Below are 13483 nucleotides of genomic sequence, written 5' to 3'. Positions count from 1 at the left end.
GGTGATAGTCTAACAGCAATTTTTAAAATAAACTGTTCCAAGATTGAGTCCCATATCCCCATGATTTGATTCCCAAACCACAAAGGGGTATGGGTACCCCTGCTTAAGAATTCCTGCTCTAGATGGTTACGTTCATTGGGGCAGACACCTTCTCCTCATTCTGTGTAAAGTACTGTGTATCTCAGTAGCTTCATGATGACAATGACAGCAACTACCACTGGCTTTCTCTTGCTCGCTTTTGGATTTGGCATCGAGTAATGACTGAGAGAGGGTTAACCTTCACATATCTTCATTTTGGGGTGAATAAAAGCCTGGAGAATTTGTTAATTTATTGACAAACATTTATTCAAATTGGTTACATCTGTTCTGTAAATGTCGGGGGGGGGAGCATTGCTCAGGAACATTTACATAGTGTTTAATGAACGATAAATTAAGCATTTATGCATCATGTTTAAAAAGGACTTTTACATGCATCACTGAAGGGTGCTTTTTAAAAAAGTGTTATATTGTGAAATTTGGAACTGGTTCAGACTGTATAGAACAGGGATGGTCAGCTCAGTGGCATAGCTGCAGGGAATAATGCAGTAAATATTGCAGGCGTTACAACCATTCTGCAGCAGTGCTCTGATGGTGAGAGGGAGGGACCAGCTTACACGGCATGTTGCATGTAACATGCAGCAATATTTCCTGTGCTGCCCTCTGTAGCTGTGCTACTGAGTCAGCTTCTTATGCCCACTCTCAAGTTCAGGCAGTGGTTTAGGGCCAAATCTCTATTCTGCCACACTGCTGAACTCCTCTATCGATCAGAAGACAGGAATAAAACTGGGTCTGCCTGGAACGGAGAGCTGCTCAGCTCTGGAGCTTGCCTGGACAGTACACTTCCAACACTGATGTGAAGATCAAAGTGTGGAGTATCTTTTTGTGGATATATCCACTCAACAGGCATGCACTGGTTTAAGATTCCCTCTTTCCAGGGATTCCTAGGACTGTTATCCCTGTCCTGATGACATCCAGCTTGGACTACTGTAATGCCTTGTGCATAGGGCTGCCTTTGAAGACTTTCTGGATATTTCAGTTAGTTCAAAATGCAGCTGTGAAAGGGACCACATGTCACCTGCTCAGAAAGAGCTACACCTGCTGCTGTTTCTGGTTCCAGGGACAGTTCACCTGGCAGCAGGTCAGATGCCAGGAGAAGCCTTTTTTATTATTGTTTACTGAGGCTTTTCAGTAGGTTGTGTAGCTATTTTAATTGTTGTTTTACGTCTCCACTGGATGAAATCGAATGCTTGCAGGGGCCTGCTTCAGTGATTGTATCTGGTTTGCTGTTTGAATTGTATATTGCACTTTAAAAAATTATTTAAAATGTCCACATGCGCATGATGTGTATGCGCAAACTCCTGATTTTAGAAATGGGTTATGTCCACATTATTTCAATTCTCACATGCGCATGTTGTGTATGCGCAACCTCCTGATTTTAGAAATGGGCTATGTCAGAATGCCAGATGCAAGGGAGGGCACCAGGATGCAGGTCTCTTGTTATCTGGCGTGCTCCCTGGGGCATTTGGTGGGCCGCTGTGAGATACAGGAAGCTGGACTAGATGGGCCTCTGGCCTGATCCAGTGGGGCTGTTCTTATGTTCTTAAACTACAATTCCCAGGAGGCCTTGCAGGTCTCTTGTTACCTGGTGTGCTCCCTGGGGCATTTGGTAGGCCGCTGTGAGATACAGGAAGCTGGACTAGATGGGCCTATGGCCTGATCCAGTGGGGCTGTTCTTATGTTCTTAAACTACAATTCCCAGGAGGCCTTGCTGGTCTCTTGTTATCTGGTGTGCTCCCTGGGGCATTTGGTGGGCCGCTGTGAGATACAGGAAGCTGGACTAGATGGGCCTATGGCCTGATCCAGTGGGGCTGTTCTTATGTTCCACCATGTTTGAAGCACACATTGAAGTCTGTCAAGAAAACAAAACAAATAAATGACCTGGGGGTGGGGAGGAGATAGGGCTAGAGATCTATTTCACATTTCATCAAACTACAGTTCCCAGCATTCTTTCAGGGAAATGGTGACCGTAACTATGGTACACTGTGAAGTTTGTAGCATAGACCTGCCTTCAACACCTTTTGAGAACTGTTTTCCTTACAAGTGAAATTGTGACCAAAAATGTTTGTCACACCTTGATTAAGATTTGCTTGGGCCACTGGGGACAAGGAGATAAATACGCATCCTGGGCCACATCCAGGCTGGCTCATGGGCCACCATTGGGCCACAGATATAGCAGATTAATCCGAGCCCCTTTTGACACTGCCAAACCCAGGACATGTTGCCCTTCCAAATCTGGCCTTGATCAACGCTTGCCTACCAAATGTTGCTGCCAGGGTAGGGTGACCCAGGGCACCACCTGATGCCTTCTTGGGCCCATTGCCTTTGTGCTACAAAATCAAAAACCCAAAACCCTTTCCATGCTCCTCGCACAATGCCATGGAACCTGGGAGTGCAGGGCTTCCAGTTTCATTTACAGAGACTGACGGTGGCGTAGCTGAAGGGGGAGGAGCAGCCAGTGTGGCGCGGTGGGCAAGCGGCCCCTCCCTTCGGAGCCATTCCCAGCAGGGGCAGCAAAACGGAGCCGTGTGGGGACGGCCAGCTACGCCACCAGCTACGCCGCTGGGGACTGCATGAATGCATTGTCCCAGTAAATGAAACTGGAAGTCCCATACATTAAGGATGTGAGTGATCTGCTTCTCACTCAAGTGACTGGGAAGCAAATTGTTACAACTTGCCATGGGGGCAGATTGGAGGGAAGTGTCAGGGGTGTAAGACCCCATGAATCTGACCCCATCTTCTTTGACCCCCCCCCCCCTGTAGTCTGCCACTGATGTCACCTGCAGCAGTGGCCTCACAGATGCGCTGGAAATACTTGCTGTTATCTTGAGTTTTGTCTGCTTTCCCAGTCCTTCTGAAATGTGGTAAGCATCTCTTTATTTTGTTCCAGAAGACAGAAAACTCTTTGTGGGCATGCTCAACAAACAGCAGTCGGAAGACGATGTGCGCCGGCTATTTGAGGCATTTGGGAACATCGAGGAGTGCACAATCCTTCGGGGCCCAGATGGCAACAGCAAAGGTAACCACGTGGCACAGTAATTACCTGAACCCTGCTGCGCTGTCTCGGATTATTCCCTCTCTGGTGGGGGGCAGATGGTCAGGCAGGCCTTTTAACTGAGACATGGACAAGCCACAGCTCACAGGTTGTGATGTCAACATAAGAGGAGCTGCAACACCATAGGTATCAAACTCTCCTCCTTGCCTGGGAGCAAGATCATCACCTGGCACTCTGTCTCCCTGAGAATCAATTCCGAACATCTTGTCACGCTTAAGTGTGACCAAGCTCTGTAGTGTGTGTGAATGGAGCAATCATATTTGATCTTTGCCGATTTAGATAAAGTGGGGGATGTATATCTTATTTCCTATAATTGATCCTCTCTGATCCACCATAAGAGTAAGACTGAATGGGCCTGGCAGCTAAAAGTTTGGGAACCTCTGCTATATGCTACTGCTTTAGTCTGTATCCGAAGTTTGACATTTTGGCATTAGATGGTTTTATGTCAGGAAAAGCGAGATATTTGGCAGCAGGGAATTGTGGGCATGGAAGGGTGGGTGATGGCCATGGGGAAAGAACTGAAAACCATGTGCCCAGTAATTAGACCTGTGTTGAAATTACATTTAAAAAAACCCTTCCCTTTTTGGATGATTTGTCTGTCCCTCTTCAAATTGCTCCCTAGAGAGCCCCCAATATAGGTGACCACTGTCTCGCTTTACATGTAATATGTGGCCATTTTGAATATTTTCCATTTCATGCCTTCTGCTGTGGCTACTGACCCACGGCCACGGATGCAAGGAGCTATTCTGACTTTTAAAAGTAGTTTGCAGCTTTAAGGGCACTCACCGCATGTGAAAATCCAGGGGAGATTCAAGGGGTTTTCCCAGAGCGCTCAGTTTGAAGGCATTTTTGTGGCTGTTTCTGAATGTGGTTGGATGTGTAAACCCATGTATTCTTAGATGGGTGAGTTACTACTTAGGCTAGCAGAAGAAATGGTGGAGGGGAAAATGGCACAAAGCCCCCCCCCCCCAATAAAACCCCCAGTGTCAATTAATTATTAATGTTAAAAATGTACATCCCTCCATTATAAATAAACTTTAAACAAGATCACTGACAAATACCATGTTTTCATGAGATTTGAATACTGTTCATTGAACCCTGCCCCTCTACCAGAAATGCATATTTCCAAGCAAAAATGCAAACTTGCCAATGTTCAGCTCTATCCCAGCTATAACCTTTTACCATTTATATAGCAGTTTTAATCTGCAAACTGATTTGACATGTAATATTGGGTTCATCTCTTTCCCCAGTTGTTGGCTGTTGAATTCTTCAGTTCAGTTTGGATAGGAAACCTTTCGCTCGCTTGGCATTAAATATTGATCTGCTTGCATTATATCATCCTGCCCGAGTTCCCAAAGATGATAGTAGCCCTACCAAGGCAGTTCATATGTCACCAGCTATTTTGACAGCTGACACCATTAACAGGCATCAGTTCTGAAATATGGAGGGAAGGAATCCTGGCCACCATGACAGAGCGCAGGGACGACGAAGCAGATAACTGGAGCCTTTTCCATGACTGCCTAGGAAATAAAATGCAGAGGATGCTTTAATTCCCAGCATCTCAACCCAGAAATCAAGAAACAGAGAATGTCTAAAGACAGAGCCATCCAGCCTGTAATAGTAGGGACCCCCTACAATAGTAACAGTCAAGGCTCTTTGTCACATTCTCTCTTCCTTCCTTATCCTTTACCATCGTGCAGTGGCATAGCTAGAGGGGGTGCAAAGCACAAAGTTTTGCAGGCGCCTGAATGCGCCATGCAAGTGGCCCCTCCCCCTCCCCTTTGGAGCCATTCACCTCCGTTTTGCTTCCCCCACCCGGAATGGCTCCAAAGGGGGGAGGGGCCATTTGCATGGCTCGTTCAGGTGCCTGCAAAACTTAGTGCTTTGCACCCCCTCTAGCTACACCACTGCCATCGTGTTTTCATCTCTGCAATGGCGAGGGCTACAATCCTCTTATTAAAGTAAAAGCTGTACTTGGCCAGGGTCTGACATGGCCACATGTTGCCTCGCACTGTTCTGGTGGCAGACACAGGACATGAGAGCTTGGGAAGGATTCCGGAAAAGACAAACCAAAGCTAAATGTTGTTGTTTCCATTTCATTTGAACCCACATCCTTACTGTCTTTTTCTCCTTCCCCGCCCCCCCTTTGCAGGGTGTGCATTTGTGAAATACTCCTCACATGCGGAAGCCCAGGCAGCCATCAACACTTTGCATGGAAGCCAGACAATGCCGGTGAGTATGCACCTTGTGGGTCTGCTGACACAGTGGTCTTCTACCAGCATTCACAGAACCAACACTTAGCTAAAGCAGAAGCAAACACCTGCAGACTTCCAGACATTAAAAATGAAATGGGTTTATGCCTATGTGAGGGTGGCCCACTCATGAGGCCAAGTGAGCTGGCTGCTTCAAGCAGTGAACTTGGAGAGCCAGCAACTGGGAGACCACGTTCCCCATGAAAGTGGCCAGGATGTGGAACGCCCTGTTTCAGGAGATCTGTTCAGCTCCCCTCCTCACTGGCTTTTCAATCCCGGCTGAAGACCCAGTTCTTTCTGAAGGTCTCTGTCCTGACTGGCTGAGGATAGGTTGCTGCCTGGAGATTCATTTTCCATCAGCCCGCTTCTGCTGTGTTTTGGTCTGTTTTTAATATTTATGGTTGTGTGATTGTTTTCCATTACAACGTGTGCTGCCGTGGGCACTCTAGAAATAAAGTGGAAAGGCAGGGTATAAATATTTTAATAAATAAATGAGCAAACCTGTTTTGGAGAAAAATGTTTGTGGCACGGACCGACCATTCTTCTTGCAGAACAAGGGAGCTCCCTAGGAACAAAGGGAATTGTTGATCTCTCCTTTCCTTTGTTCTTTCTTGCAGAGGAGTTCTGGGATAATAATGAATACTTAACGCTTTGCTTTTCCGCAGCAAGCTGGAATACTCAAAGCAGGTCACATATTATTGCAATCTTTAAAACAGCCCTGGGGGGCTTGGTCAGGGCTCTTATTGCCCGGCTGAAGACTGAAAGATGGTGGCAGAGGCAATAATTTGGAGACTTCCTGATTTGGGGGGCAGCAGCTTGTACCATAGATCCTCCAGGGCAGTGTGACCTGGAATGCCACCTGATGTCCACCACTTCCACTACCCCAATCCCATGAGCTGCTGTGAAACCCGGAAGCACAGGACTTCCGGGTTTCAAGGCAGCAAGCAAGGAACATAGTAAGGACGGGAATTATCTGCTTGTCACTCAAGTGAATCAGACTCAGATCAATGCAGCTTGCGTTGATGGCAGGCTGGAGAGAGAGGCAGCGATGGAAGACACCGCTAGTCCATTGCCCCCTCAGGTCCCTTGGAATCTGGTGCTGATGCAACCCACATCAACAGGTGGCTGCCTGGCACTGAGATGGTACTTCCTTGGGCCTGGATCTGGATGTCAGAACCTAAAGAGCTCTCAAGGATCACCAAAGGGTTGTCAAGTCCAGGATCCTGCTCCCCCCAATGGCCACCTGACTGCTCCCAGGAAGCCCCCCAGCCAGGCAGTAGCCATCCTCTCAGCAACTGGCATCAAGAGGTACATTGTCTCAAAGGGGGAGGCTCCACTTTGCCAGCATGGCCCAATACCAGCAGGTCTCTTATGCCATGTTCATGCCATGGCCACGTCTTGGGGCAGGGAGTTGCACAAGTGAGCTGCGCTGCTTGCCAGTTTTTGGCCCCCTCGTATCTTCCCTTTGCCCTTTCTTCCACCAGTTGGGGAGGGTGCAAATTCATTCTCAAACAGGGGGAGGAGCTTCCCCTCTGCTCTCCAAGGACAAGACTTCCAGGATCCTGCTGTTCTTCCCACAGATCAACCAGTTGAAGCAGCACTTTTCGTGTTCTGCCAACTGGACATACCATCATCATTCTTGTCAGGTCTCCAGCCATTTGCTCGTGTGGAAGACTCTGGTTCCTCCGCAGCTGTCAGAATTACTGCTCCACTGTGGCTCCTGTTCATACAGCATACGCTACCTCCAAGTTTCCAAACAGGCAACTTTGTCTGATGCAAGTTTTCTTACCCCCATTGCTTCGCTTGGCCATGAGGCTGCCTTACACCTGCCATCTTCCCAGGGGCTCCCCTTAGCTCAGGAAGGTGCAAATGGTGCCATTGTGTCAGAATGGTCACCTGTTAAGCTCAGCAGCCTGAAAACAGCCAATTAGGGAGCACAGGCAAGATCACAAGCAGGGCATATTGTTGGCTATAACCATCCCTTGTTGTCAATGCCCAGTCTGAAGTCAGAAGGGCACCATATATGCTCCCACTTTCACAAGTTAACATTTCACAAGTTAAATGGTGCAGCCCCCATTTGGTAAATCCCCCCATTTGCCACAGGGTGTGGTGATGGCATCTGACCTGAATACCTTTAAAGGGGAATTGGACAAATTTCTGGAGGAAATGTCCATCACAAGTTATAAGCCATGATGGATACATATGTGCAACCTCTGATTTTAGAAGTCAGCTACCTCAGAATGCCAGATGTAAGGGAAGGCACCAGGATACAGGCCTCTTGCTGTCTTGTGTGCTCCCTAAGCCATTTGATGGGCCACTGTGATATCCAGGAAGCTGGATTAGATGAGCCTTTGACCTGATCCAGCGGGTCTCTTCTTATGTTCAATCATGCTCTCTACCATTTCCCTGTTTTTTGCATTTTGGGGGTACCTTCTTGCAAATGTGAATATTGTGAGCTGCTAGAGTTATCTTTCTTTGGGGTCCTCCAATCCCAGGTCCTCTAGAGTTCACATAGGGGTTAGTTGCTGTATCTGGTGCATATGCGCAGAAGTGCATGAACACTAAAAGCACCACATGGTGCACTGCCCACAGACTGCAGCTCTGGAGGAAGACTTTGGACTGGGACAGCTTATTCACAGTCACTTCTATTTTGCAAGTATATCCTGAAGCAAAGAACAAACATCCTCCTGGCCATTGGACCAGGCTGCCATATGCATATTTCTGCTTTCACCTGTGAAATGCTGAAAGGTACAGGTGCCACTTAGGAGGGGGCAGGAGAGGTTGCAAGCCATGCATAATTATTCATCCGGAGGCACCCACACTTCCAGCCAGCTCAGCTGCGGTTTATAGAGGCTGTAGAATCCAGCAATCAAACGTCGCTGTTTCCGGCTCCAGATGAGTCATGGCATGTTTGAACACTCCTCCGTGGGGGAAAACATCTTTGTTATAGAAATTGGTGCGTCAAAGCAAAGGGTTCAGCAGCCTGACCTGCTTCTTGGCAAGCTATTTTTCTATGCACAGTGTTGCCGCTACCGTTTTCCATGGGGATCATTCAAGCATGCAAGCCCCTCACCCCAAAGCCTGAAATGGGGTATTATGGGAAATGCTTTGTCATCTGATTCTCCTGGATCCAAAAACTGAGCCGGAGGGCCAACTTTGAGATGTCACAGAAGTCACAGGATTAGAACCTCGAAACCAAATTCATAAAGTAGGCATGAGCTTGTGTCTCATTCAGATCAAAGACATGGCACATTGGTGGGGGAAATGGAATGACTGGACCCTTTGCCTTCACACTGTGGTCCAATTTGCTCTGAGGTAAAAAAAAAATGGCAGCCGACAACCAGCGGGCCCTTGGAGGAATAAGTACCCAATCCTGAGCCCTCCAGTGGCGCTGAGTGTCCCAAACATGCCGTAAGGAACACTCGTGATACTCAGCACTGGGTCAGCGCCAGTCCCAGCTCAGCATCAGTCTGCGCTGAGCCCAACACAGCTGGAGACCTCCTGAGCTGGAGACCTGCTGCATGCTGCCAGGAGAACGGAAAGTGCTCAAGGCGGCAGAGAGGTATATCAGAGCAGAGGGAGGCATTCCGGGCGGGGAGAGGGGTGGGGCAGGAGGGGGGCAGGACCAGCAGAGCTCTGCTCCACCATATCCTGAACCCCACATTGGGCCTTCCAACCCGACACGGAGCCTCTCAAGTCTGCACTAGCAAAAATGTTGGCACAGACTTAAGTAGCCCCACGATGGGACCTGCGCCTAACCCTGGGGAAGTGTTAACCAGTGGAAGGGGACAAATGTCCCCTTCCCCTGAGGAGACACTGGTGGCTGCCTGGCATGCATAGGATACAATGGCAGCCATTTTGGTGCCATTGCTCCTCTGGGCGCCAAGCAGCTCAGGATTGGGTTACCCATCTCTCCCCACCCGCCCAATCATACAGCCTGCAAATTAAGCTGTGAAATTGATGGGGCACATTAGCCTGTTCTAACAAGCAAGCCCTTCTCCATCAAAGCTCTTTGTCTCAAACGCTGCCATCTAGGCAGGTTCAGTCTGCAGGGCTATAGGTCAGTGACGGACTTTTTGCAGAAGGTGTCAGCCTTGACCCCTGGCATCTCTAGAGAAAAGACTCTCAAGGGGCAGGGCCAGCAAAGACCTTCCCCAGAAACCTTGGAGATCTAGACGCCTGAACATTTTGTTTCTGTGTGTGTCACAGAGGTTTGTGGTGTTAATTATTATGTTTAAGTTCTACCCTGCTCTTCTTTGGAGGAGCTTAGAGTGGCTGACTTCTCAGGCAGTGTCATGGTTGTGTCTAGGGCCAGACTGGCTTGGCTTCAGAGGAGAACTACTTTGAATGCTCTCAGACCACCATTCCCTCATTACAGAGTCACCCAGTGCCAAACATTTCTTATTGCATACAGTGGCATGTAAGAGCCCAAATTTCCTTCTCTTCCCACAGGTTTTCTCGCATGGCAGTCCAAAGCATGTTTTCTTGTATTTTGAGCCCCTTGAGGGAGAGCAATACCAAGGGGTGTTTGGAACACCAAAATGGCAGGTGGCCAAAGGGTTAAGCACCTCTCAACCCAGGCCATATCTCAAATTCTGAGGTCCCAGCTGAAAGCAGTTGGCACTTTACAAAGGACTGTGAATGAAAAGTTACATGTATTTTTGTGTAATACTTGTGAGCAACAAACACACTCAAACGAGAGAAGGAAGGACAGGAGCATGGCTCTCTGGGAGAACAACCTCTGTGAACTCAATGAAGTTGTATGTTGTGCAGCCCACAAAAATAGGGGGATGTGCTATTCTCTGTGCACACACCATGAAGTAAAACCGCCTAGTTGGCAGAACGCCCCCCCCCCCCAAGAAGGATCACAGTGGTCCTTGGCAACTGTGGGGCCAGGGTGCTGTAGATCAACCCTGATATATTTTTTAACAATTATTTTGATATAAACAGCTCCAAACTCAAGACGTGCCATGTAAATGGAAAGCAGTGGGGCTTGTAATTAGATTTGTGTACACTTTCATAAATTGCTGGGAAGCATCAAAGACTGTGGCATACTTTATATATCCTTCTTCTGTTAATTGAACAGTTGATGTGTGGATGGGAAAGTGTTGGCTTGACTATTTACAGACCTGCTGACAGCTGCGCCGCGAAAATTAACAGGAACAGAGCAGCCTCTGTCACAGCTCCTCACCAGAAGGGACTGTTTTAACTGGGATTGTTGCTTTGTGGGGGAAACTTTCTTCCTCTCTTCACTCTCACCTCCAGACCTAACACTGCCGGAAAAATTCCAGCACAGGAAGGCTTGGCTCCTCCCCCAGGTTCCCTGAAGTCCCCACGCAAACCAGGCATGATGCAAGAGTTCCATGATCGACATTAAAGAGGTCTTGTTTCCTTGTTCACCCAGCAGATGCTGGTTCGGATCAGGGCCGTGGTGTTAGGGGGTGGCATGAAATCTCGCCCTTCTTTAGGTATCAATTAGATGTGCCAAGAATGGTCCACAGGTGTGCTGCAGGAGTTTGAGGGAAGGCCATTTACTAGTAGGGTTATTGGGAGTGTGAGCCCCTGGCTGCCTTGTCAAGTCAAAAAACTGATGGTGTGCCTTGACCATTTTAGCACCTGGACATTGTGCCGTGAGATGAAAGAGGTTGAAAATTGCTGGTCTAAATGTTGTCTCTGCCATAACCTTACTGGTGGGCCTTAAGCAGGCCACTGTCTCTCAGCCATCCCTCCTACGCTCCCATCCTGGCAATATATATGGACAATACTACTAATCTACTTTGCAGGTCATACGTTTGAGTTCCAAGTGATGGGGACAAGCAATAGGGGATGATAGCACTCACCAGGTTGTAGTGCTGGCCTAAGACCTCTTGGTGGCTGAGGTGGCATGCCAAATGCCTCCACCCCTTACCTAGCAATGTTCCAACCTCTGCTCCTTGAATTGGAAAAGGAAGAGGAGATGGAGCAGAAATTTGGAGGAAAGGAGAGTGGTGAGCTAGAGTGTCTCTGGCACTTTAGTCAGCCACTCTCTTCTTCTCTACACTTTCTCTTGCACTCTTCCTTTTCCAGTCCAGGAAGTGAGGGGTGAGCAGTGGGGGTGAGTAGGAAGAGGGGAGCTCCCATCTGTTGCCTGAGGCAATACTTCATGGGTGGGCCAACCCTGCCAGGTTGTGAATTTGGTAGCCTTTACCTGGCAGCTTTGGGAAGCAGAATGCTGGTCTGATGGATCTTGGTCAGAAACAGCATTGCAACTGGCCTGTTATTTTATCCTTATAAAAATCTTCATTACTGTACTCTTAATCCAGATCCAGACATCTCAGCTAGACTGCTGGCCAGAGCAGATTTCTGCCTGAGATACAGGCATTAGTTAGTTGGCAACCTTCAGTCTTGAAAGACTCTGGTATCACACTCTGAATGGTGGTTCTGGAACAGCGTCTAGTGTGGCTGAAAAGGCCAATTCGGGAGTGACAGTCCCTTCCACACCGGGAGCAAGTGCAGTCTCTCCCTGGTCTGTCTCCCTGGCTATGGGCCTTCCTTCTTTGCCTCTTAGCCTCAGTCTGCTGGCCAAGTGTCTCTTCAAACTGGGAAAGGCCATGCTGCACAGCCTGCCTCCAAGCGGGTCACTCAGAGGCCAGGGTTTCCCACCTGTTGAGGTCCACTCCTAAGGCCTTCAGACCTCTCTTGCAGATGTCCTTGTATCGCAGCTGTGGTCTACCCGTAGGGCGCTTTCCCTGCACGAGTTCACCATAGAGGAGATCCTTTGGGATCCGGCCATCATCCATCCCTCTATCTCTCCCTCTGATATAGGCATTACAGACACAGAAAAGAGGGTGACAAAAAGAAAGATGTGTGCATCATATTAACTGGTGGAATTACATCTCATAGTGCTAAACCTTTCATGAGACCGTAAGAAGTCATAAGAACATAAGAGCAGCCCCACTGGATCAGGCCATAGGCCCATCTAGTCCAGCTTCCTGTATCTTACAGCGGCCCACCAAATGCCCCAGGGAGCACACCAGACGACAAGAAGACCTGCAAGGCCTCCTGGGAATTGTGGTTTAAGAACATAAGAACAGCCCCACTGGATCAGGCCATAGGCCCATCTAGTCCAGCTTCCTGTATCTCACAGCAGCCCACCAAATGCCCCAAGGAGCACACCAGATAATAAGAGACCTCATCCTGGTGCCTGGCATTCTGACATAACCCATTTCTAAAATCAGGAGATTGTGCCAAGTCTAGAGCCCTGCTGGATCAGACCAAATAACTTGGCACCTGATTCCCAAAGTGGTCAGCCAGGTGCCTCTGAGAGCCTCATGAGCAGGGCAGGGAAGGACTGGCATTCAGTGACGGACAGCTGTAGTCTATGGGTGTCCATACAGCCATTGCAGTGGCCATCCCCGTGGTGTATGGCCAGGGCAAATTTCATACATCAGTGATGCCTTGTAGGAAGACATTCTGTCTGTCACTGGATCTGGTGCTCAGCCTTGGTCTTCTGCATTCATGTAGCATGAAGGCTTTCCACTCAGCGGTCCCTCTTCTTCTTGGTTTTTACCAAATCACGTGATGGGAGAGGCAGCTCCGTTAGCACCTTGCATCACAATAACATTCTTTAATACCTATTTGGTGTGTGTGTGTTTTTGCTAATCCAGAAGACAACTTTCTCTCTCCTCTCTGCCCACACCCCCCCCATTGTTCCATAAATGAAGTAATAAATCAGATGTTCTTGGGCCTCGGAATAGAAAACCAGGCTGCCCAGCCTCTTGACAGGGGGTATGAATCATCCCAGCTTTGGAGACGGCCTTTTGGGGCATAAAGACCTCATCTGAGCTACTTTTCCTCTCTAGTCACATCTCGGGAACAGCGCAGGCATCTGGTAGGACAGCTAAGAGGCCCGGGGGGACTCTGTAGGCATCCTCTCTCTCTCTCTCTCTCTCTCTCTCTCTCTCTCTCTCTGGTTCTCTTTCTTCCTGTGCCACTCTCCGTTTTTCCTCCATTCCCCTTCAAAGTCTTCTGCCACTACCAAATCCATTATCTCCAACTGGGATAAGTGGGGGATAACCAATGGCAGGCCGCACATCCTTGC

General features: G+C 48.6%; 1 protein-coding gene across 31 annotated transcripts in view; it reads left to right on the top strand.

The window, feature by feature from the left end:
* Nucleotides 1-13483, top strand: part of CELF4 (CUGBP Elav-like family member 4) — a 697876-nt gene that overhangs the window by 618382 nt on the left and 66011 nt on the right. For 16 of the 31 annotated variants that reach the window (XM_066616552.1, XM_066616564.1, XM_066616549.1 and 13 more), the window contains 2 exons: nucleotides 2987-3115; nucleotides 5304-5383. In XM_066616552.1, the coding sequence (XP_066472649.1) occupies nucleotides 2987-3115; nucleotides 5304-5383 (209 nt within the window). The remainder of the gene's footprint in view (nucleotides 1-2986; nucleotides 3116-5303; nucleotides 5384-13483) is intronic. The other 15 variants (XM_066616553.1, XM_066616565.1, XM_066616550.1 and 12 more) reach the window with 1 other exon arrangement.

This window comes from Tiliqua scincoides, chromosome 2 (assembly GCF_035046505.1).
Source record: "Tiliqua scincoides isolate rTilSci1 chromosome 2, rTilSci1.hap2, whole genome shotgun sequence".
Lineage (NCBI taxonomy): Eukaryota > Metazoa > Chordata > Lepidosauria > Squamata > Scincidae > Tiliqua > Tiliqua scincoides.
Note: the sequence above shows the minus strand (reverse complement) of the source record. Positions and strands in the feature narration are given on the sequence as shown.